The sequence below is a fragment of the Nothoprocta perdicaria genome, unplaced genomic scaffold, assembly GCF_003342845.1.
Source record: "Nothoprocta perdicaria isolate Ctin4 unplaced genomic scaffold, notPer1 scaffold_20, whole genome shotgun sequence".
Classification (NCBI taxonomy): Eukaryota; Metazoa; Chordata; class Aves; order Tinamiformes; family Tinamidae; genus Nothoprocta; species Nothoprocta perdicaria.
This window is the reverse complement of record NW_020455205.1, coordinates 1386133-1412935: the sequence shown is the minus strand read 5'-3', so window position 1 is coordinate 1412935 and position 26803 is coordinate 1386133. Positions and strand designations below refer to the sequence as shown.

General features: G+C 40.2%; 1 protein-coding gene across 3 annotated transcripts in view; it reads right to left on the bottom strand.

Moving 5' to 3' along the window:
• ADGRL2 (adhesion G protein-coupled receptor L2) overlaps window positions 1-26803 on the bottom strand; it is a 153958-nt gene that overhangs the window by 109523 nt on the left and 17632 nt on the right. For all 3 annotated transcript variants that reach the window (XM_026037993.1, XM_026037991.1, XM_026037992.1), the window contains exon 2: window positions 12784-12956. In XM_026037993.1, the coding sequence (XP_025893778.1) occupies window positions 12784-12856 (73 nt within the window). In that variant the 5' untranslated portion in view covers window positions 12857-12956. The remainder of the gene's footprint in view (window positions 1-12783; window positions 12957-26803) is intronic.

The following is a 26803-nucleotide window of genomic DNA, read 5'->3' as shown; positions in this document are numbered from 1 at the left end:
CACATATAACCGAAATGCTTAAGTGAATGTCAGAAATTTTAGACTAGAGAATGCCTGAGAAGAAAAACTAACTAACTAACAAGAGCAGAAGAATGCATGGAGAAATCAGAGAAACAGATGTCACAGTCACACAAAGTAAGCGATGCATGTACTTGGTAAAGAGAATTAAAAAAACTTAAAACAGGCAATTAAGTGATATCACTATTTCTAAAGTGTTTTTTTAGATGCATTTTAATAAATAACAGGTGTGGGAAGCATAATTTAGCTGTCCAGATTACTAGATTATGAATTAAAAGGTCCTTTTTAATGTTCCATACTCAAAGAACAGTTTAATAGTCATATTTAAGTGTAAGATTGTAACAAGAACTCTTAAAGAATGAAAAAAATCAATTCTCTTAGTGATTAAATCTAGCTACCCCTCCCCTTAAAGAAAAAAGCTTCAGCAAGCCTGTCTTTTTGTACAAATGACAGATCAAAGTGGCATTGCTAAAATTATGTAATCCTGTTAAACTGGCTCCAGACAAAGGAGCATTGAAAGACAATTTGGGAAGTGCCCCTTCCTTAAACACCGCACACTATTTAACTTCACTTGGAGTTCCTTGCAAAACTCTTGACGTCCACACTTTGCTTTCTCCYGAAATCACAAGTCAGGACAATTATATCTGTTACTAAATACATATATATAAAATAATATACATGCACACACAGTTTGTATTGAGGCTTTACTTTAAATAGGAGACTCACACTTTTTTTCATCAAAAAAAAAACTTGTCAGTTCTTCATTATAGACAGAGAAAAAAGACAGAAAAACAAAACAGCAAAGAAACAGATAAATGGAGATTTTTTTTTTTTCTTACAAGTTCTGCACACTGTCCTGTCACCACACGACCACCTGCAATCCTGCACTGCCCAGGCAGGTGTTCAAAAACACCTGGCTAAGCCGTTTGCCCAAGGACTATGCACTGAGATAGGGGATAATTAGCAAATGAAACTGCTCCTAGCGCTCCTCCTTCAGCATTAAGCCCAGAGCTGCAGCAGCAAGCTGGCACCTGGTGAAGGGAAACACTAGATGCGATCATTTCAATTTACACATTCAGCACAACAGCCCATATGCTTGTCAATGTGAAAGTGTCAGTGATAGCAGAGATACCCTAAGAAGATGTTCTGCTGAAATGCTGACATGAGGGTTTTATGTATGAAGCAGACCCTCTCCTCTGGACCATCTGTAACTTCCTCATTTGTCACAGGGCACATGTTAGCCATAAAAAAATTTAAAAAAAAACTCAAAGGAAAAAAAGACTCTGAATTTAAAGAGAAAATTGTAAGCCTTTGAACACCCATAAAGAGAGAATATATACCTAAGTATCACTCATGCGAACATACTATTTGCTCAGCAAGAAGAAAAATCTGCTGAGCAGGAGAAGTTTGCCGCAATTGGATGTAACAAAATTTATAACTGTACCATAAAATTAAAGAAAAGGATCTGGCACTATGATTTTTACGACTATATAAAGTTAACCAAAACAGTGCAGAATATGAAAGTATCCTTGACGCCATGGTATACATTTCCATGCCAGAGCTTTGTGCACATCCTAAACTTACGGGTGTTTTTCCAATGAGGTCATAATATGAAAATCCTTAAGTATAACAAAAGTAGGAAGTCTGCGAGAGAAGTGATGGGCTGACTGAATTAGGGGGGGACCAATTAAAGATAAGGAAGACAATGCAGTGAAGATAAGTATTTCCTCTCACAGCTGATGTTTAAGAGATAGTGAGTAATGCCAAGGATCAGGAAAAGGAGGATGGAAAGCACGGGAGGGAGGGAAACAGGATGAAAAAGTTTACAAGGCAGTGCTGCCATTCACTGTGCTCCATAACTACCTGGAAATGAGCTGAGAAGAGAGCAACCGATGAGTCTGCTGACACAGAAGTGTAGTTATAAAGTCAAGCCTAAACAAGACAAAAGGAGTTTTACTGTCACTGTAATGCGTTCAAAAACCTRGAGATAACTTAGAATGTAAAGAAAAGTAGTTAACTGGGCAAGAAGGCTCGAAAAAAATCAAGACGCTATAAGGCAATTTCCAGCCCCTTTAGAAGACCACACAATCTTAAAATCGTTGTCTGGAAATTTAAGCCCCTAAAATAAGAACTGGCTTAAATGGAAACTGAGTCATTTGGAAAAGTCTTGTTTTCTTCTTAAGGGCAGAAATTGAATGCAGATCTCTCAGGATCTACCCAACTGCGTCCTGCTAAAGGCACCCAGAGCCTTTATCCACCCAGGCTTCGGTCACGCACCTACAGCCCAGCTAAGGACACCACATGCCACCCTCTTCCCTTCCTCCACCAGAGCAGCTGTGGGCATCCGCTGCCTGCCCGGGGTCTGCGAGGGCAGCTCTGCCCTCTGCAAACCTCTCAGTGTAATTAAACCGGCACACGCTCGCTCTGGAAACAGCGAGCACCTGACACAGAAGCTGTGCACATCTCCACGAGCTCCAGAGACTCTCCTAAATAACTTGTCAGCGGTGCTAATTGAAAGTTTGTGGTGTTAATACGTTAACATCAGAGGCATGAGCAAAACACGCACTTCCCATGGAAAACCAAAATTGGGGGAGATGCATGTGAATTAATTGTGTTAAATCCTTTTACAAAAAGTATTTATTTGGTATCTAGTTTAGAAATTACTGTTACACCAACAAGATACATCTGACCATATGCTTCATATGCCTTTTTTTTCTTTTAATCAGCATAAAAGCCTTTTTTTTTTTTGACCTCATTAGAGCTACTCGAGCATCGAGCTCCCAAGCACAAGAGACAGAAAGCAACTGCAGGGCTTCTCTAAAAGCCTCTGAAAATAAGGTCTACGGATATTCAAATGGCCTGGGCAAATCTGACAGCTCTAAAAACAGACTTATCAGTTAGGGCTGCAGAAATGCTACTGTGCTGTCTGTTCTCCTGAGTCAGCAGGATAACAATTCTTGTAACCTTCAAAGCTCTGGCTGTTGATGCCAAAAATGGGAGTGTGAAAAGCCCAGGGAAAATCAAAAATAAGCATTCAAAGCCCAGGGATGTTACTTTGCCATCATCCAAGGCAGGCACCTAACTATGCTGCAGATCTAATTTAGGAGGCGTGATATTATTTATAAATAGGTAGAAAAAAAATATTGAAGCACCGTTAAGGAAAGATTTTCTTCTTTTTCAATACCTTATTTTCAGTTTAAATTATGCAGGTAATTTGTTCAAAAATTAATTCCCAATGAACAGTATACATTTGTGTAGTAATACAGATGGAAATTGATTCCAGAGTCTCTTCTTTCCAATACCTCCTTTATCTCTAATTCCCTCAGGTTACCTAAAGATGTGGCATAATTCAGGATTATTTTCATGGAACAGTAATTTTAAACATATGGGATATCCTAGACGAGAGTCATGAATTTAAAAACACCATCTTGTCTAAAACATGAATATCCTGCAGTAAACATCACACACGTTTCACTTTTTAAATGGTTAATTGTTCTACAGATGTAACATACATATTAACCTTTTCAATTATTAAATTTTTAGATAACAACAGTCTGGGAAGTCACATCTGAAGACCAATCAATGCTACCACAAAAATGCCAATTGCCTCTTTACAGATAGATCTCTTGTAATACTCAGGATAATCACTTGCTTGTAAGCTCAACACTACTGCAATTGAAATACTAAAAAATATATTAGCAAGATGTAAACAAGTTGCATAGAATTTCTTCTCTGATGAGGAGAAACTTCAGTAAAAAACTTCCCTCACGTTATTTCTTCAGAGTGTCATTGGAAACAATTCATTGGGCCTTATCAGACAAGAGTTTCAATTTTCTATCATTCCATTTTAACCTGCCTAATCAGTTGAACAAAAGTACTTTATGTAAAATGATTCCTTTAGTTGCCTTAGCTACAAATCCCTGCAGTATTGTATAATTGAAATCTACTCACGTAAGTTAGGAATAATTAGGACCCCAAATTAAGCCAAACACAAAGTTAATTCAAATAGTCAGCTGCTGTCATTTAAGTGGTTACAGAGTTTTATTGTTGCTTAACATCTTTGAATGCTTATAAATGCACTTTTTTCTYCCATTACTATCTGATCCCTTAAATCAAAATAGGATCAAAAGCATAAATTTTGGCCAAGCATGATCAGTTGCTCCTTGACCAAAGCCTTTTCTCAGTAAAGTTTTTCCTTATTACTCTATTTTTTTAGTAGTATAGGAGTATATTTTTTAGGAGTATATTTTTTTTAATTTAAAATCAGCCAATTAGAAAAAATAGAATTAAAAAGAACAGAAACAGTGTAAGCTTCGTGGGAAGTTAAGCATCACTGAATACATCACAAATGGCATTAATATAGTAACAGCAGCAAACTTTTAAAAGCAAACATTCAGCAAGTTTCTCTTCATGCTGTAACAAAAGCTTGTTGTAAATGGAAAGCAACACAGAAATGCTGTTAGATATGGACACATAACAGATTCACAAGCTAGAAAATAATGCATCAAATGGATTAGGTTGCCTGTTATAGCAGTAACTGTTGCCAGGAGTGACTCTGTCAATTTAACAGAGTAAAATTCAAAATAATTTATATAGCAAATCAATTGTTTCATTGTTTTATATAACAAAATAATTGTTATATGAATAGATTAGAATGCTAATGATCAATAAAAATACTGTTCACTATATGCATTTCTTGACAGCTCTTCTGTCAGCACTTAACTTTACATTGCAGAGCATAACACTACATATTCTAAATTTTTCAAAACAGTGTACATATAGATAACTTCCAGAATTGTGTACCTCATTCAAAAATGTATGTATTTACACATCATAGTTTTTAAGCAAATACACACATATTTTTGAGCCATGAAGAACAGAGACCAACAGCCATGCAAGATACATAATTATTGATTACTGAGCAGGACCAGTAACCAACTAAACCACTGTTGGACCAAACCAACTATTCACGCACAATATCCTATGCTGATTTTTTTTTTTTCCCAGCTGGTACATTAATACATGAAATGATGTTTTGTGGACTCTATCCATCTTTATGGATAATAATCAACACTGCAAACCACCCATTTGCCCTCTAGTACTTTCCATGCTTCACCCTTCATGCATACCAGCTTCATCTGCTGCAAATTAAATGATGCAAAAGTGTAAGCAGCAAACTGGCCCCCTTCATTTAGTAAAAGGGTATTTATATTGAAGCCACTAAGGAGTATAATCAGTTCTAAATGGCCACAAAACCACATTTTTCCAGTGGACTTACAATGGGCCAATGTTAGCAACAATGCAGTATAAATTGTGACTTTATTCTTAAAGTAAATTTTTATAACAAAAAAAAACATTTTAAAGGCAATCTGCAAGTCYAAATTAGAGAAAAGAACTGGGACAGCTCAGTGGGGAAAAAGGGGAGATAATAATGTGAAACTCTAGGAAGGAAGGTTAAGTTGCACACCCGGTCCAGCAGGACCAGCAGCTGCCAAGAAGACTGAAGCTGGCTAGGAAGGCGATTACAACAGGACTGACACAAAATAGGGCAGAAGTCTTAATAAAAAAAAAAAAAAAAAGGCGGGAGGGGGAGGAAAAAAAAGAACTTTTCTCTTTGTGTTTTCAGTTGGAAACAGAGCAGACCAAGAGTCTCTGGCCGGGGTGTCAAGTTCCTACTAGGTTTCTTAAATGAGTTACTGAGCTGAAATTAAATAGGAAAATTCCTCAGGCAGCACCTTGCATTAATGGAGCTTTTGGCTGGGATGGAAGAAACCTCCCCAGCTCCCGAGGGCCAGCGGAACCCCTCGCGAGGGGGACGACAGAAGCGAGCTCGCCCGCGGTACTCGAGACGYGCCAAACACGCGCCCGCGCTGCAACCACCAGCCCAAGCCGCGGGGTCTCTGCGGGCTTCTCCCATGTATGTGTTGCTCAGGCAACGGATGACAAAAATCCAATTTGCTTCCCAACCAGTCTCCCACACACACGTTTTACTCACTGAGAAAATATGAGTGATTATTATACCCGCATAAAGCAAGGCAGGAAGGAAGAGGAAATATTCCCAGCACTCTGAACTGGCTCAAGCTCGCAGGGACTTCCCCCTGCCACGGCCAAGACACACAGGGACGTTTCACCAGGGACGTTTCACCAGCCGTCTCCGCGGCACCAGGGCACGGGTGAATTCACCCCCGCAGCTGAGCGAAGGACCCACCGGGTGCGCTAACATCCATACAACTCTGTTTCTCCTGACCGTGACACGAAGCCAGGAGGTAGAGCTCAGAAAGGCACAAAGCCCCTTAGCACTGCAGGGCCTGGGCAACCCGCAGAGCGGATCCCGAGTCCTCCAGGAAGGGCAGGAACTGCAGGCACCCTAAGGCAAAGGGATTTCTTCAGCTGTCTGGTGCTCAGTTCATCACAAGTCACTTTGTGGGTCTGAGGTGCAGTTTGTTCATAAAACCGCACATGCAAGATTTAGTTTTTTACGTATTTAACACAAGTGTTGCTTTAGGAAAAAAAGCAGCTCTATGAATGATGTTATAGAACTTAGAAGTTATTAAAATAAAAAGTTGTAGTGTGATTTTACTAATATAAATATCATGTAAGGTATAAAGCACAAGAAAATTATACAAGAAACTTTACTATATATGTGTACTTTTTCCCCACCCTGTCCTCCACTCCTCCTCATCTTTGCTTTCATCTATTTGGAGAGCACATAATAAACTCTTGTTATTATCAAAGTACAAAGTACTATAAATAATTAGGGAGAAAAATAAAACAAACACAGAAGGAGCAACAACCAGTATTTGTCCAGCAAACTAGCACTAATGAGTAAATATGATGCCAATTAGCTACTGTAGAGGGCCAATTTTTAAGTGCCTCTTGCACAAAGGTTGGTTTTAGTCATGTACAACTGCAAAGCAGCATGGTGGGAGCTTCCAGACTAACCAGTATATTTATGAAGACAGTGTGGACAGCTAGCAAGCTGGGGACACCTCGATGTGCCTGCAAACTTTACCTTTGTGCTCCTTGTGCAGCACTGCCTGGAACTCAACCAGTGGCACATATGAGAAACCTGCACTYTGCACATTTTCATGGTGGCAATACATTTATCTTGAATGCACTTGCTGCTATTAAGACATCTACCCTTTAGAGAGACAAATAGCCTAAAATTGCTTCTCTTTACAGTTTACTCRCATAGTTATATCAGGAACATCAACGGATCTACTTTCAAGTATAAAATCCATTATATTCTTGCAAAACATGGGAAAGCATGTTAAATGTGAAATAGTAATGCTTTAATTAYTATAATATGATCATTAGTGGCAACTATGATCATTAGTGGCAACAAATGTATCAAGAAATCACTGCTGAGGCATTCACTGATATCAGGTGCTTCAGGCATTTCCATTTTCTACTAAGACATGGAAGTATTATATAAAAAGGTTGATGTTGAAAACTGCATAAAATATCTTATTACTAAGAAAAAATGCATGCTTCTACTTAACAGAAAACAGAAATCAAAATGAGTAAATAAATTCAATAAATATTTCCTATATTTAGTAACAGAGGACTAATGAAGCTTTTTAAAGGACATCTATGGCCAAATTCTGCCATGTCTTCCTGGAAAGGTACCTTAGAGTAATAAACTAATCTAAAATATATCCAGATTTGTATTTAATAAAAGAAAAGCCCCTTAGGCCACTGTGTCAGCCCAGGTTAGTTTAAAGTTAATTCGATTCAATCTCCTTGCAGTGGTCAGCACTGCAACTCGCCCACCGACACTRAACAGGGATGGAAGTAAAAGCTTGGAGGGCTCTGAAAAGGCAACACGTGCCCTTCACAGCAGCACAGCTTTTCTACCATGTTTACACCTTATACCTCTGAACACAGAGGTTCAGAGGATGCAAAAATCTCTGCTTCACTAAGAGGAATGTTTTTAAGCAAATGAGGAAGACAACAGGACATYGGAATTGTAATGCCGTTATTCATCTCTGAGCAATTACACATGTATACTTAAAGAAAAACATATTTACATTTGTTCATATTTTAAGATTCTTACCCTAACCTTCCCTAGAAAATTCTCACAGTAATTTTATTACAGTACTTTAAATGGCTCCTCATATGCCTGGATCGTAGGACTCCTCCTTCCCCTTGCTGTTTCTCCTACATTTTCAAAAAGCAATTTCTTTTTGTTTTCAGAAAATACAATCTTGTATCACAGAATCCTGCAGCTCTTATTGCTCAGTGAATACACGAAAGGATACTCACTACCAGCATGTTAAAAAAATCTGGCTTTCCAGACAGTCTGTCACTCTCTATTAGCTGGAAATGCACTTGAAAAGTTTAACAGATATTTTTTTCTTAAGATGAAATTTGATGTCATTGTTTAGATCAGTTTCCTTTTCAAAAGATATTTTGGGCCTATAGGCCCCTCAGAAAAGGCAATAGAGGTGGCCCAGATAAGTATACACCAGCATATTCCGGTGAAAAATTGAATAGTATTCCAGGAAAAAAAAAAAAAAAAARAAAAAAAAAGAAAAAGAAAAAAACAGGACTCCAGGCAACAACTGCTTTCTACAGAAACCTGGTTTCTTTCACACAGGTATTTTTGTCTGCATAATCTGAGTTAACCATTTAAGAAAACCATTTGGAAAAGAAATCCTCAGATATACTGGAAGTAGGTTACGGAAGCGCAGGTGATATCAGCGAGGGCAGCGCCCGGCTCGCTTTGCTGCCCTGATTACGCTCCCGGATGGCGTGTGACCTCCGTTAAACCAAGAAGCTGCTACCAACTGCAGCGTCTCATACAGCTTCCACTGTGATAAATTCCCCAGCTAGAAATTAAATTAACGTTCCTATTTGCTCTTGCATGACTCTGTAATGGCTTTCACCCTTCGTAGAACTTAAATCCGCTAATTAACAGAAGTTGATCTCTTCTCAAGTCCAACAGACAAGATTTTTGAATTTTTATGCCAGGCAAAGTCCTGCTAATGCCTCCTCATAAATGTGTATGAAAACTGGCTTGCTTTGATAGTTTGTTGACTGCCTGTGGATGCTTGAGTTCCGAGGGATGCGCTGGGATGCTCGAGTTCCGAGGGGCTTTATAGGATCTAAAGATTTGAATGCACTAGAAATACTGAATACTTCTACCATGGCTTGACTTTTTTTGATGCTTAGAAAAAGACAATTAAGCATATAACAAAAGCAGGATGCTTCTTCCTGTGGACAAAGCATAGATTCTCAAATCCTTGCTTCTAAAGAACACACAAGAATTAAAAAAAAAAGGAATTAAGAGATAGGAGAAAAGGTGGACTACAGAATACCAAAATATCAYGATTCACAGACTTCTACAGGACAATCTTAATCAGAATGTTTAGCTCATTTTTTTCATATGCATRTGAGTGTATCTGTCTTAACTTGTTTAAAGAGAAAGCAATACTATGTATAAGCTTTTAATTCCACTTTGCTATGGAAACAAGGCATGTGTGAACCTACACTCCCTCTTTCTGCATTTTCCCAAATAATTTTTAACTTGTGGGATGATYTCACCTAATCAAAAGGAATGCAGAGGGAGAAGATGTGGTATCAAAAGCAATTCTCTTCCAGTGTTCTTAGGAAATTGCGAAGAGGAGGGACTTGGCAGGTGCCCTGAACAGGACAACATGARGACCTGTATGCAGGGCCATACAAAGGGCCAAGGAAGACATGACCTGCCCAGTCATGGCCCTATCCTGATGCTAGGCAATAACTGTGGGCAGTAACAGTTCAGAGCTTTTGTAAGCCTGTACTCAACCATATTGACCTGCTGTTGATGACTGTAGCAAACAAACAGACTTAACTCAGCTATATTTTCTTCCCAGAGGCCAACACACGTCCCTCCAGGCTCCCTCTGCTCGGGGGCAGAGACGCTTCAGAAGCAGCTGCACTTGGGGCTGCCCGATCCACAAAGGAAAACTTTCCATAACTGAAGACATGATTCCTATCTGGACAGGTGACAGCAAAATGAAATTAAAGCTTTTCCAAAATTGTACCTGCTTGCTAATCCCCTGGTGAATTAAGCTACTGTGATAGTAATGAAGTCTTTATCTTGATTAGAAAACGTTTCATTATTTGGACTAATGAACCACTTGTCTCCACCTGTTTGTTTCCTAACTGCACAGCRATGGTGTTTAGCCAGGTTTYATCCTCCCCACCAACACCTCGTACACGCACATAAGGCTGCTATAACAAACCTATGTTCGAAGTAAGAGAATGAAGGTTTGTCTTATTTCTAGCAAAAGTTGGATGCTCTTATTCTAACCTTTGTTCACGCTCATACTTCCAGGCATGAAGTGCTACTAAAGCACGTTACACTTGGCATCTCTTATTAGTGAGGCAGAAGGCACCGTAATCTTGTGAGAAGGTGTAATAATGCAGTATTCATTTTGCTTCTGTGGCTGGAAGCCAACTCTATATTAATATTCATTTCCAGTACACAGAGCCACAATATTTCATTTATTTTAAGAATTTACAATTAATTTGGTATGATTCTGTTATCTGCTCCCAATTTCCTTGCCTGTTTCTTTTAGCTGAAAAAGCAACTCCTGTATAGACTTTAAAAAAAATAAAATAAACTCACAATTGAAGCATCAGAAGATTGCTACTGGCTACTAAAAGCAAGAAAAACAGGGACAGAACAAAATGAACTTGAAATATTACAAATGACAATGAAAATTAGCTTTCTGCAAATGGCAAAAATTCAATCTGTAGAAGTTCTCAGCTGACTTGTTCCTTTCCAAACTCAGCAGATAAAATAGTCTTTGCAACCCCCTTTGCTACAATAACCAAACAGAGAAAATAACAGTTTTTCACCTGCTTCACCTGTTTTCAACCACTGCATACTACTAAACTGGGATGTTAAGCAGTAACATAGGAAATCCTTTATTATTTCAAAGCTTCAGAAAAGTCCATAAATGGCAAAGCCCATTTCCTACACCTTTGCTTTAATCTAGTGCAATCACTTTTGCAACATACTGTGTTTTTATACACAGGTTAACTATGTAGAATGTAAATATCCATTTTATCTTCCTTACCCACACAAGAAGCTGAACAGCATTTCACCTCCTTGCTGTTAGGAGTTAGTTTTGCACAAAAACTAAATTCTACTCAAAGACTATGGACATGACAGACACTAGGGGAGCCACCACTACAGCATCTAAAAAAAAAAAAAATATCAGAAATCACCATCCAAAGAAACCATACGGGATCTGTAGCGTTCCTTAGGAAACGCTAATTCCTAAGGAAATTCCTAAGGAATTTACTTACACTGTTCTTGCAAACAGCTTTAAAGAAGGGGATGGCAGCAGGATGGAGAGGAAAATCCTGAAAGCTATTTATGTGAGACGAGGCTTCCCAATGCTCACAGTCCTTCAAGGAAGGCTCCGAGCACACACTCCTCCACATATCCGAACGAGGAACGTATTGCTTTCGGCACAGCTTGTCTGTCACTTCAGCACACACCCAAGTTACTCAGGTAGATGCTTAGACATCGATGCTCAGGCAATTACATAGAATAGATGCTCAGACAACTATGCCATGAATGTGGAGGATCTCACACAATATTTAAAGCTTTAAATTCTGGCCAGAAATTTAGCCTTTGGGGGAACTAGATTTTTGTTTGCATGGATTTAGGAAATAAGGAGGGAAGGAGATTCAGTATCTTTCCTGAATCATCTCTAAAGCTTAAAATCCAAAGAATTTCCACAGTGTAAGGTATGCATCCATTTTAAAAGATGGCAAGATAACATTACAAAGAGCACCACACCAAAGAAGCATATATACCACATACCAATTACTGAATAATGTAAGAAGTCATGGAGGTGTTATTTTATCACCAAACCAGTTATTTCACCTGAAATCTAGTCAACTAAAGTGATTACACCCAGAAATAGCCTCAAGTTCTCTATAAATATTTGTAATTAAAAATTAATAAACCATGTCCTGATCATTCCTTCATGCTTCTGTCTCATATTATGAGCTAGAATGACCATAAGAACAGCTGGGGAAACAACTAACTGAATAAAGTACTATTTATAGAGGAAAAACCGATAAAGAATATACAACAGTTATTTTAGAAAGGTTTCTTCCTTCTAAATGTCTTTGATTTAAGGGGTAGTTCAAATACCCTTTAGTAGGTAGTTCAAAAGTGAATTATTTTTGCCTTTTTTTTTTCTTTTTTTTTAATAGAGGATTATTTTTGGAAGTGGATGCTATTCCTGTATGCACACTGAGTTTTATTTCCTGAAATTTAAGGAACTGTTCTGATCTGAATGAAGTGTTTGCAGCACTATTTTCAGCCAGCCAAATGAAAAACGCAAAACAGATATTTCAACTGTACTTTTTAGTTATTTTATGTCGCATTTGACACGGCTATACATTGCTCATAAATGGCTGCACTTTGAAATTTAAAAAAAAAAACAGAAAGAGTCCAGAAATAAGCTACGTATGGCTAAAGGATATTAATATTGTTACTCCAGTTGCCTGAACACCGCATTTCAGTTTCAATGTGACATGTAATATCAAATATATCTTCCTTTTTATTAAAAAGAAAGAACTAGAAGCTTGTAATTAGAATCTAGGCTGACAGATTCTTCTAGTTTGACATCCTAAAACTTAAAATCAAATGCATTTTTTTAAATTAACTGTGCAGATCATACAACTCATCTCTGAAAGTTGAAGTTAAAATATATATATAYACACATACATACACACACTCACACATCATCTTACCTTCCGTACACTGCAGGAAGCCGATAGTGAGCAGAAACCAAAAACTTTGCATTCTGCAACCAGAAGACACCATTATTGATCCCTGTAAGAGTTTTCTTTGTATTCCTTAATGAATCCAGTTACAAAAGCTCAGCATCATCGAAACCAGTGGTCTGCATTATTCATCTTCATACCTAGAGAAACAGGATTTGGAAAAGAAAAGAAATAACAATGTCCATTAGTAGCTCAACACCAATAATTTGAAGTTCTAAATTTCATTTGACAAGAGGACAGAAAATTTTGATAAAAAAATGACAGCACATCTGCATTGTGGCTAGGAATCTGGCAGGTATGTGAGATTCAATCTCCTAGAGTCACTGACCATTAAACGRGATGCCAAGGAGTGATAAGTGCCAAAGCTGAAACCACAAATGCAGCTGAAGTGCCTGCACGGGACACAMGCAAACACACGAGAGCAGCTCCGATGAGCTGAGGAAAACAGGCTTGCAGCCGAGGAGGTCTGATGTTAGCTTTTCCCACTCCCCAAAGCGCACGCCGCAGCAACACTCAATCTAGGACACGCGGGTGTCGCCGCGGCTGACACGAGGCGGAGGCGAAGCGGAGCCGAGCGGCTTGCGGGGACCCAGCAGTCCGTCCCCTCCGTGCCACTGCCCGGGTGGCCACTGCCCGTGGGCTTCCTCCTCCGACCCTCGGCGTGGGCAAGCAGCAGAATCCACAGCTTTGACACCCAAAGAGGGTCTAGCTGAGGGAGCCCTGTCTGTGCGAGTCCAAGGTGTTTCTCCACAATAAACCCCTCCCGAGGAAGGGAGATAAGCGCCACAAATGATGCTCGACTATCCTTCGCTCCTGGCAAGATCTGTCTCTGACTGACAAACAAATATTAACTGCTCTTGTAAAACACGTACAAAAAAGACTTATAAAGCTATCATTTGCATTTGAGAAATAAAATGATGGTGACACAGAGTGGTTCCAGTGATGGCAGGTTTGGGAGTGAAGTGCTCCCATCCACTTGTGCCTTGTGCCCTCCTGGCCAGGCRGGTACCTGCCCGTGGGCTCTCCCCGAGCCCTGCACGAGCTGCAGCAGGTTTCACCTCCGACTGCTAGAGCTGCACAAGTCAGAGGAAAACGAACGTCAGGATAAGCAAGTTTTAAGTACACAGATGGCTCTACGCACTGCAGAAACACGCAGCAGCTTCAGAAGAACGACTCTGAGAACGTGATGCCACCACGGATCAGGAGAGCTACGTGCTGCCCTGTGCCCGCCTGCTCTTCTCAAGCACCACAGAAGGCATGTGCAGATGAATTGGAGATAGTCAAAGTTAACGTTATTTTATAAGCATATAGTAATAACTATGATGCAAGTGAGAGACTGGAAAGATATTTATAGAATATAGGATATTCTATATATAAATCTTGTCRTTACATTCTATGAGGTTCACTTGTGAGTCTTGTGAGTACTGTAGTACATTTAAGACTCGAAAAAAGGTACATATTTATCATTTTGCCAAAGAGAATTGGAAACAATGAAACAATATCACAGGCAAAAAAAAAATTACAAAACGCATGCTTTTTTTGAAAAGTAGAAAATAACGCCTTTTATATTAATCAACATTAATTAGTCAATGGCAAGCTTGTTTCCTGAGCACATGGACACCATCCAGACTGACACATGTCTCTCACTGAGGGGAGACCAGACGAATTAACAAAAAAGATTACAGAACTGGCTCTCTGGCTCCAAATGAGGGCAAGATGACTGTGTCAGAATAGGAAATAACTAATTACTCGAGTAGGCAGTTTCATCTGGCTCCCCTTTTAAGGGCAGTGATGCCACTTCACCGTAGGCATCCTTCTCCCAGGACGCAAACTTGCTCACTGTTTCACTTAGAGGAAAATGAAAGAGCGCTGACGTCTGAGATGACTGATTCTGTTTGTTTATACGTTAGAAACAACCCCTTTTCCTCCAATTTGCAACTGCAGCCGGGTGCCGTTGGGCCATAGGAGCTGCTACCCGGTGCAGGGCACCAGGGAGGCATCGTGGGCACAGCCCCGGCTGCCCGCGGCAAGGGACGTGCCCGCAGCTTGGCAGCCGGCACAGCCGCTGCTGCAGGGCTGCCCAGCAGCAGTCACCAAGAGGTGGCTGCATCAGCTCTCTACATCGGTGACAACGGGCTGAGGGTGTTTTGCAACTCGAGGAAAAAAAAAAAAAGCTAGAAAACCACAAAGGATGCACTGCATGCAGCAGAAATTACAATTGCTAAAAAGCTCCTGCTGAGTAAAGAAGGAAAAATTGCCACCATGATACCTTAGAAGAAACCCCTAGAGATAGTTCTGCTAAAAGCTTGGGAAGGGCCTGGGATCATCTTTCACCTGTAGCACCCAAAGGGAAAATCATAAAACTGTTTCACACACACTACAGACTAATCAGTATAATTTCAGTAAGTAATCAGAATAATCCAGGAGAATGGATGAGGAGCAATAATGGCTAAAAGTAAAATTAAGTCAGCCTTCTGATTTGCTGCCAGTCTGTCCAGAGGTTTTTGACTTCCCGGACTCAGATTTTACGACTGTTCATTTCCATAACACATTGCTGCACACCCAGATTTTCAGACATCTCAYTTCACCTTCAAGTGCAGAGTACCCTTTAGCAACCTTAACCCTGTGGCTTGGTTTGTTTTGGGGGACAGGGAGGAGCGAGAGAGCGAGCATGTTTCTTGAGACAGCTTACATCTCTCTAGGAAAAAAACCTCCCAAACTCTAAACATTACAACAGCAACAACAAACTTGCAACATTCTCCCTTATTAAAGGCAGACTTCCCGACCTTGTAAACTGTCTCACTTTAACAATTCTAATGAGAAATCAGTTTCTGAAAAAGCGTTGATGCTTTTGATATCAAAACCAGCACAAACTATTCAATTAGCGATAAATGCAAAACGTGCTGAGGTCAAATATGAGTACTTCGTGCAAAACTGCAACCGGCACACTTGACAAACATTATGCACTTCCAAATAAAAAAGCAGGACAGCTCCGAACCAACTACTCTTTAGCATAACAAAATTAATCCTGAAAACATTGCCCAGACCTGGGCTGGAGCTAGGGAACCCTTCAGCCGTAGACACAAGACCTTGCTCTCACTCTTGCCTTCCCCACCATGCAGCTATCAGAGATACGGTGACTGTCGTTGCCATCTCACAACAACAAAATCCCAAACCAAACATCAGCGCCAGCTAAAGCCGTATTAAGTTACTTCTTTGTAAACAGAAAAAGGATGATGGCAAGCGACTGCCCTGCACAAAGGCTTTACTTCCCCTCAGACCTCCATAAACCTTTCTGCCGTGTCCTGCAGTGCTTGGGCTGTGGGTGGGACAGGGAGAAACTCTCTGGAGCCAAGAGAGGCTGCTTGAATTTCAGAGTGCAATAAAAGGAGCCCAGAAAACTCCAGGTGTAACTTAATCTCCTACTTCTGAGCCATGCTGCAGACTCCAGCAGAGAAAAAGCTGCTGGAAGTCAGGCSGTTCACCTGGCTAAGCCTGTGTGCACACGCGCTGCTGAAGGGAGGAGATGGGCTGATGGGCTCGCCAGCGTTGCAGCCGGCACCCACAGGGTCTCTGGGCGGCTCTTCACGCCCCATTCAAGCTGTGCTCCGAGCCCGGGTATCTCAGGGTCCCCACTTTGCTTTCTCGCTCTCAGGGACTTCCTCCCACAGCAGCGCCCAGGCCCTGCAGAGCACGTGTTGTGTTGGGAGCCTCTCCCCAGCTCTGCAGTCGTGCCCAGGAACCTCCCTCTGTGCAGAGGGACCTCTGCACAACTGCTGCTCCCGTAGCTAAACACCCCTGCTCAACCCTCCCAGGGTTTTGTTTTCAATAGCCAAACTGGGGCTCCAAGAGCTCCATAACACCTGCAGCAGCCTGTCCAAGAGCTGTCTCTTCCCTCGGAGTCCATCCAGCCTCCCAGTCAATTAAAACCAAGCAGAAAGCACTGTTTTTGACATTGTTATTATTTATTTGTTTTTAAATCTGGACAAGAACGCTTGTCATTTGCTAAAAGGCTCCCAGACTAATGCTGACGTATTTTACAACGTAGCACTTATTTCCCAAATCATCCTAGAAAYAGCAGAAAGCACTTGCAACCTTAGCTAGGCTTTAACATCTCTATTACACAAATAAAAGCAACGCCAGCTTCACAGGCCGGAGCGGTGCGACACAGAGATGTAAAGAATATTGGTCGTAATTGCACACCCWGTACGCTCTGATGGAGCTAGCAGAACCCTGGCAATCTTCCTTATAAATCCTACATGACCTGCCTTGCCATACATGCAGCACCCCCACTGCCTTTCATAACCCGGTTTATGAAACTAAGTAATTCTGTAATATATCTGAGATGCTCTGCAGAGGAAAGGAGGGGGAAGAGTCGGCAAGGGTGAGCAGATACATATTCATACAATATAAAAGGCTACTTGGTCTCTGGAGAAATCATGTGTTCACGTGCCTTCCCATCATGAGCCTTTCCCAGTGAAAAAAAATAATAATAAAAAAGAGACAGCTACACTTCCTATGATCAATAACATACAAATTCAATTAATGCAGCATGAATAGTAAAAGCTTCTAATCCACACCAGTAAAATCGCAGAATGAGACTTAGTATCATCTRTGATCCGAGAGCCACAGTTCTACATGTCGGCAATGTGAGAGCCAGGTCTATTTTTCAACATTTTACTTTTATCTTTAGATGCAACCAGCGAGTTATTTCTAAATTCTCAATATGATTATTCACAAATTGATTTACATTAGCAATCTTGCATTAGTGCTACAGCACCAGCCTGTATAAAATCTTCAGAGTTATAAGACCTTACTGAAAAACTGAAGACAAGCAAGACAGCTGTTGTTTAGCAGGCATCTTTCAACTGCTTCTGGTAAACAATCAATGCCTAATCTGTCTCAATTAAACAAGTTGCCCACTGCAAGAAGAAAGGAAAGGCTAAATCTGCTCTATCTAAAACTGGTTAACAAAGACTTACGTTCCATTAAAAGCAATCCAATACTAAAAGCGGACCCCAGAGTATTATCTTCAATTCTGCATTCAATGGTCCCCATTAATTAACATCTTGAACATTGGATTACTAACCCAAATCACCTCTTTCCAAATGGTGCAGGAAGGACTGGAGTAGCCGGGAAGGGAGTAACACAGTAAGAAGATGACATGACCAAGGTCATCCAATCTTGCTGTCCAATAAAAATGTGATTTCTATGCATTCAGCTGCTTTCTCCTCCRAAGAGACATATCAATGCTTCAGCAAGCCTGAAACAGCATGGGATAAATATACGTGTACCCTAGATTTAGAATAATTACAAAAATGTGCCCCTCTGGTCTGGATTCCTGCTCATCAGTAGGGCAGATTATTCAAAACGCAAGGTCTACCTAGCAAAGACATGACATTAAACAGGGTAGCAGCACAGTTTTAAACAGCGGAGCATTACAATTTAGTCCATGAGCCCACAGCAGCTCAGTGGTCTACCTCAATCATTCGCAGAGAAAATAAATAGGCTATCACAGAAAAAGATGGAGATTTTCACCCCTCGCGCGTGCTGCAATGCAGCTCGACCTCCTCCGGCTCCGCGCCCAACAGGCCAAGTTTGAATTTCTCCTTTTTGCCTCTGCAAAACGCTCAGAAAGGGGAGCGCCCAGCTCTGGAATGGAGGGGTCGCTCCTTGCTCCTCGCRCATTTCCTCCTTTTCAACGAGGTTGATGTTGCACCACAAATGGGTGCAACTCAGTTCAAAGAGCAAAGGTAAAACCTTCCTGATACTTGCGCCCTCCGTGCTATCAGCCCCGCTCAGCCCCTCAGCAACAAATCCCTGGTACCCGCAGCGCCAAGGAGGGGCAGCGACGCTGCGGGGCGATTGCAGGCGCTCCGGGCCCCGCTCCAACGCCAGCCGCCGTGCTCCTCATCACCCGGCAGGCAAACAGCTCTCGCTCCCAAGCCTAGCTAGGAGAGGTTTTACGAACATCAAAAATAAACAAACAATGAATAGCTATAAAGCACACAAACACAACCACGCAACAAAGAGAAAGAAGCAATCACAGCTGAAGAAAATTCAAGAGCTTTTCAGGCTTCTCACAAAAGAGAAATCCTCAAAATAATCTATTTGTATTAAGAGCTATCTTGCCTTTTCCCCTTGAGGAGCCACAAGACGAGCACTGACCAAAGACACCGCAGTCYTGCATGGCAGCAAACTCTTTGCCGACAGCCTTGACAGGGCTTTGCAGAGGCCCGTGTCTCTCAAAGCTCTTATGCCACTTAGYGGATGTCTTCCCCCCCACTCCTTGCCCCCAAATCCAGCGTTTTTCACAGCAGAGAGTCTGCCTGAAGTAGCTGTAGGCTGAGAAACAAAACAAGCGGAGAGAAGGGCCCTCGGGAAGCCCAGGCCCCCGGGCACGGCGACCATGTGGCGCGTGGATTTTAGTGCTCCCGATCAGCTTTACGACCTYCCGCCACGCAGCGGAATTCACGACGGGGCTGGGACAGCGCTCGCTCCAAACCATCGCCCTTTCTATCTGTTATATTTAGTATCTGGCTCTGCAGTCTGTCTTCTGCACAATTGATCGTCCTCAAGGTCCGAGAGTAAGCCTGCATGGGCAGCAATGCCTGTTTGGATTGTTTTTCAAAAATCTACAGAAAAAAACACTGAAGTTACCAGAAAAATTCAAAAAAGGACCCAAGAATACTTACACTTTAATCAGAAAAAGCATGCACATATGTATACACATGATGCATGAGGCATAATTTGCAGCATACCTTACACTTAAAAGGGAATATTCTTGTCATGTTAATATCTGCGAGATCCTGGCCTGATCATAGTGCAGTGAAATATGAAACAAAAATCAATGGTGGCACAGAAGATGTAATCTCTGCTGTGTTTGGCTCGCTGCACCAAATCCTTTGACTCATAAATCATTGTTACTAGCCATCCAGTGAATCGATATTCAGATTCCCCCTTGGTCTATACATACGACCACTAAATGAAATAATAATGACCAAAATCTGTCATAGATTAGGTTATCAATATTACCAAAAGGGATTTCTTGGGAGCAATGAGGTAATCTAGGGTAAAATATATCAGATGGGCTTGCAAAGAAATGTGAAAAAGCTGCGACTAAATATAGAGACAGAAAGAGAAAGGAATTTTTAAATTCCCCTTCCTCCATTGTACCCTCAAGCATTAGAATTTACTAGAGCATCACAATAAACCATGTTTTAATGCAGACCATTTTAATAACATACGCTTTTAATTATGTTCTGAAACCTATTGTACTTGGACATTTTTCTTTTCCTTATTTCAAATAGGCTCTCTTTAAGTTATTACTGGTTTTCTCCCCCCCCGCCCCGGCAAGCATGATCCCAGTAAGACTTAACAGGTCCTACCGAGAGTGGAAATGCTCTGCAAACTACACAAATCACTGAAAGGCAGTAGCTCACCTCTTTGCAGAGGAACACMGTACATTCATATTCCCATATTCATCCCATATTCAGTCGGGCCATAGTCGAGCCATAGCATTGTCCAAATTTCTAATTATGAGAGCAGGAGAGGGAAAGAAATGGTGGAAACACTTGGCCTKCAAAGGAACCACTGATCAAGATAAGTCTTCCAGCTGCCTTTGGAGAGGACTCCACAGGCAAAAACTTCCACGAATTTAAACAATCCTTCAGGTGACTTCTGCCTTATTTACTGTGGAGAACGGAGCACCCATTGACAGAAGACATCTTTTAGGTCCACCAATTTATATTCCAGTAGCCTTTAAAAAATAGAAAGCTTAAAACTAAAAAATTCCAAAATTAAAATCAAACTCTCTCTCCTCATTACTGACTTTTCTCACATACACACTCAGAAAAGTCAGAAAYTGTACATAGCATTACTGCTTAGACATCCTTAGCTCTTCCTTGCACTTACACATATACAACCTAATGATATATCTTTCTCACATATCATCAAGGTGCAAACCACATGCAGTAAACATGGCAAACAAATCTTCAGTATCTTCTCCTAGGGGGGCAGATTCTGCCAAAAAAAAAAAAAAAAACAAACAAACAAACAAAAAAAAACCCACCAAAATCCATTTCCATTACCTAATGGTCAGTTTTGCAAAGACCTCCAAGTTCCCTATATATCTTATGGCACCACCATAGCTAAGAATATTTTCAGATCAGTTCTCAAATTACATTTAAACTCTACAAATTACGTCATTTCAATTTCAAATTATTCGTGTAGAAAGGCTAAGTCAAAAACCCACAATGCTTGTAACAACTCAAAAATGAAGCAAAGAGAGTTACAAATTCTAAATAATAATCCAGCAGAGAGACTCCTACCACTTGAATGCACCACTTCTAAAAATGTCACTTCTCACACAGTGTTTTCTCTCRCCAGTGAAGAGGTGGGGGAAAAGACAAGTATTTTTGGAAAGACAAAAGGCCTTTCCTTGACACCATGAAAAAGGAATGTGAAGCGATACTTTCTGGCCATTGCACAAAATGGAAGAAGAAATGCTTAAGCACTGCCACAGCAGGGAAAAATAATTTATAACTTACATTCATTTAATAAATTAAGAAGAGGGGGTGGGAAGGAAAATGATCACTAATCAATGTAGTGACTGAAGACATCACATTTTCCTTTTTTTTTTTTTTTTTAATCCACATAGAATAACAGCTGAATTCTTGTAATCTTAGTTTTCATCTATACTTCCCAGGTAAAAGACACTATGACTTTGAGACCTTTATAATTCTGACACATTTGTTTGCAACAACGTAACTGGTGTTGTTCTGTGGTTTCATGCAACAGAGCCAGACCTCTGCAACACGCATTTACCGTTTCTTTTAAATAATGTAACTTTTAGTAGCTCAGTTCCACTTTCTTATTGGGGAAAAAAAATCCTTTATTTAGTTTTCATTTACATGCTTTATTTAGCTTTTCCTCCATGATTACAAACACTTATGGCATTTATTTTGTATTCTTTTAGGAAAATTAGAGAGAACGGTTCTTATAAAATAGAACTTATTGCTCTTCATATTTTCTGCCACAGTTCAGGATCCACACCGCACCAAAAAGGAAAGAGTCTACATTTGTCTATCAACAATATTTATAAGTGAATCGAGCAGAGAGATTACAAAATTTTAATAAGAACATTATATTATGGTAGCAATAATCTAGGTGTTTTACTGGGAAGTGAAGTGGATTACCGTAAATGAAATTTTAAATGTCCTTTCCAGTTTATAGATAACACAAAATGACTCTTTTCATGTCTCCAGCGATAAGGATACAAGTGCCACACATTTAAATAGTGCCTTCACCCCATCCAACCCTGCTCATGAATTAATAATTCAGTGACATTAATACAAGAAGATAAATGATAAAGAGGTTACAGCACAGGGGCCAACAGTACACATATACTTCTTTTGGAACAGCTAATACCTCTCTGCCAATTACAGTTGGAACTTTTTAACAGTTTTCAATGGCATTTTTACAATCTAAATAGCAGCTTATGCACACACAATTTCACACAACTCAAGCTTAATAAATCTCCTGCTGCTACCAAACAATCATTCTAGGGGATTAAAGTGCAACATCTGCTAACATTAATAAGCATTTTACATAGCAATATGTATAAAAGYAGTTGCTCTCGGTCTTCTGAAAAAGCTTCTCAACTGATTTGGCATAAATTATACCTTCATCGTACAACTGATAACTTTCGCTTATGGCAATAATAAGGTTGCTATATTGCTATATAGTGGGGGGAAGGAAAATTATATACTAACTGAAATTTTCATTTGTGGTAGAACCATTTCTAAAAGCTTAAATAAATTTAAAAAATACATTTATGCAAAAAATTTTAGGTAACAACTTGCTAAGTCCCACAATTTAAATACTAAAACTGAAGATGCCAATCAGTTTCCAAGAGCGCATTTCTCTTCTAATACCTGTTCTAAGTTTTTAAATAAGTGTTGGCTCTTTTTATTCCTGTATTTATACCAAAGTAGAAACTACTGTGTGCCTTGCTAAGGCACAAGATGCGAATCAAAKGTTATATTTAATGTAGATTCCAGAATATATTTTTAGGCCAAATTTGGCAAATAACCACCTTTTGGAACCAGGAGACGCAACAGCAGCTTGAGCCAAGAACACAGTTGGCAAATACGGCACAAACTTTTACGGGCAGCCCTGCCAAGGAAACCCAACCCCTGCGGCTCAGCTGGGGACACACGAGTTCCCGCCGCCGCCAACCCTGCGTCACTACAGGGCGAACAACACCAGGAGTCAAATTAGAGCTGGCATCATCATTTTATAGCTGAGGACTCTGCAAAAAGCTTAAAAAATAAATGATTGGTAAAGCGTTTCAGATCCTTGCCTCATAAGCCTGTGCATTTTTTCAGAAAAGAAAGGGAGGTCGGGTTTGCAAGAACAGATATAACATTTATTAAATTTTTGCAGAACCACTCCAAAGTAATGTGTTGCTGTGTGGATAAATGAGCAAGCTCATTTGTTTCTTTTATGAAAAAAATAATTTTTATTAAAAATATCCAGAGAGAGAAAGCTAGATGAAATAACTAAGTAGGCAATATTGAATATGCTTTTTTTTTTTTTTTTGCTTAATTAGGAATGAATCTCTCTGGATTTCTTCATGATGAATTGCTTAAACAGGATTGTTTTAACATTATTTTTTAAGTCAAAACATTGCATTAAAAATGGGTATTATTGTATTCTCCTGACATTGCCTTCATTTCTATTTGACATATTATAAAAGAGCTAGAATAAAAAATATCAAAGGAATAAGATAATATGAGATTCCGCAAAGCTGGTGTTTGACAACTAACTCTCAGGTCAAACCAATTGATACTATTAGATTTAAGCTACCTGGGGCCAAAGCCACTTAGCCAGAAAAAAAACCACCACCTAAAGACTGAAAACAAAAACAAAAACAAAAAAAAAAAAAAAAAAAAAAAAAACAACACCAAACAAACAAACAAAAAAAATGTAAATAGAGTTAACATCAACCTTTTTCTCAGATTACTCGTGGTTCCTTTAGGCCAAAGTCTGTAGCTACAATTCCCATCCATACTTCACAAATCACAAATCACCACTCGAGGAAGCACAAAGGGATTAAGAACCAAAATATCGCAGTGTCACAGTTTGTTTTCTGGTGATTTTTTTGTTTGTTTGCTTTCTAATACGGTTAAAATTTAAAATAATCATTGCAAAACAAAAAGTTAATCTGCATGCTCCCCATAAAAGCACAATATAAAGCTGTGAAAAATTCTTACTCTAGAATCTCTCTTAAGGAGCAGTAAAGCAAACTGATCCATGACTTGCTTTTGAGGACATTCCTCTGTACTTTGCATTCAAATCTCTCTCATCACAGATATATATAATATACCCACACACACACACCCCCTATATATAGAGATACACTTGCTGCCATGTGCCAGCCTTACATAGAATCGAAAATTTCCTACTGCTGGAGTAGTCACACAGCCATTTCAAATCCAGGTCACAACTTCATACAGTTACTCACATTAACATTTGCAATTTAATCTCTTTTAACATGGGAATCTTACATTGCAGAGAGGAAATCTAGGTGTCTCTTTTGCTCAAAGATGACCAAATATCAAATATGAAATTTAACAGGTTTTAATCATAGCAGTTTGTAAACAGGGTAATATAACACGTCTGCCCTAATTCAGTACGATGCCATTCTCACACAACACTCATCAGCCTGAGCACAAAAAAATCTCTTCTGGCATTTCACTAAATTAAAATCTCCAGGCCCCAAAGCAAGAATGCACAAATTTAGATTTTATTAATACCTTAAATCAAACTCAGTTTTATGTAAGGCAATTTACAAGTCATCTTCTCTTATGATAGCAAAGAACAGAGCAGGAGCTTAATCACATTCTTACAGACACTTGGAAGGGAAGATGGTCTCACCTTTTGGTCTGAGTTGCCACTGGTGGGAAAAAAAAATTCTCCAAAATCCAGCAAAGTTCTTTTCACAGAAGCAGGTTTAAGTCTCCAGGCAGCACAGCAGCAGGGCAGAGCAGCTGAGTACTCAGGGGACAGGAACGACACTTAAGGGAAGTGGCTCCCACTCAGGGAAACGACTGCCGTCTTGCCCGCTTCCCACGCACCAGAGAAACGCTGCATTTAAATCTAACGCGACGGATTGCACCATTCATGCCAAGATGCAAACGGTGCAAGCGCCCACAGCACGTGCTCCACCAGCCACCTTCATTTGACTGCTGCTCTACGTATTGCAGCACTTGCTAAGGGCAAGAAACCCCCATGTGCTAGACTGGGCAGCCCCACACCGCAAGCATGGGCTCAGAAACACCTGGTCGAGTCAGAAACAGCAGGTCGAGTGCCCCGCGCTAGCGCCTGCTCCCTGGGAAGGGGTGTGCATCATGCCAGGGTGAAGCTGGAGACATCGCCAGCCAGCTCCGAACACGCAGCAGGCACGGACACAGCACGGGCCACAGACCGTGGGCAGAAAGAGCCTGCAGACCCTATAGAAAACCTGGAGTGTCGTTTTGTCTCCTTTACGGGGACAGTCAGCTCCAAGCAGCAGTCACCACCACACTTCTGCAACCCAACGCAGAAGACTTGCCTTCTGTGAGCTACACTGGCCAAGACCATAAACTTTGTAATCCCCATGGAAACTCCACCAATGCCCAGCACAAGTCACACACTTGCATGAAGAAAAAAACACACACAAAAACCCATAGAGCATATAAKTGTGTGGAAAAGGGAAAGACAGTATTGGCACCCGACACTGCTAAAGAGACCCACACAAACACGCAGCGAGAAGCAGGGCAATTATGCAGAAACCCTGGCTGCTCGGCAAGCAATCGCGCTCCATAAACAGCTGATGATATCAGAGTGCCACAACAGATCTCTTGCAGATCCTGGGTAATTTTATTTATTTATGAATCAAGCCCATACGAGGTCATGATAGTAATAAATGCATTGTTATTTATGGGTCACTAGTGGAGGAGCTGAGATGCTATTCCTGGAATAACAGAAAGGAGGACAGAGGAGGACTAGCACATAAGGAAGCTGAAACAGAGCTTAGAAGGGCCCATCGCCTCCTAGATGCAAGAAGCAACAGAGCCATGTATGACAAAACACTTCTCCTGATATTGCCTGTATTAATAGAACACTAGTTCCTCCATTTTCTTTCAAGAAGACTTCAGTCAAAATGAACTTTGATAGTTTTGACCTAAAAATAGTACTTTCACAGACAGCCTAAAAAAATAAAGGCATCTAAACCGAGACTAATATGGTGTCCATACATGGCAGCTTTCAACAGGCACRGCATAACATCCCTACAGTCATTCCATCACAGTAATTTCTAGCAAACACACTCAAAAGTGGTTCTTTTTTTACTGTGATATTTTAGGATGTTAATACATATTGACTTTTTACTGTTATTTACTAACTAGAATATTTATATATTTATTCTAGCTGTCTGAGAACAGAATAAAGCACTAGTAAAGCAGGTTCTTTTGCTGGCTGGCAGCAACCTTAACATCTACAACCCTGGACAAGCATCTCTTACCCTGACCTACCTCACATCTCTTCACATGAAAACTCGGCATCTTACATTTTTAAATGAAAAAGCAGTGTATTAATAGTAACCAAGACATACAGCGGATACCAGCATTCCCACACAACCATGAGCAGACAAGTCATATTCTATTGTTCAACTCCAACTATTGTTACAATCATTTTACAAAAATATTTATGAAAATTAGTCTGTAAGAATGGTTTTAGGACAACTAAGAATAAATACAGATTTTTTTTTTCCCTCCCTTCTCCAAACAGTGAAATATATTTACTAAAAATATATTTGTCTTGCAATGACCRTCAACTGTTCAAGCTTCCAAACAGCAGGTACTCTGCCTATTTTAATAATCATAAAACACCAACTTCTTAAAAGTCTAGGTTTATACAAAAAATACCTACACTTTCTATTTTG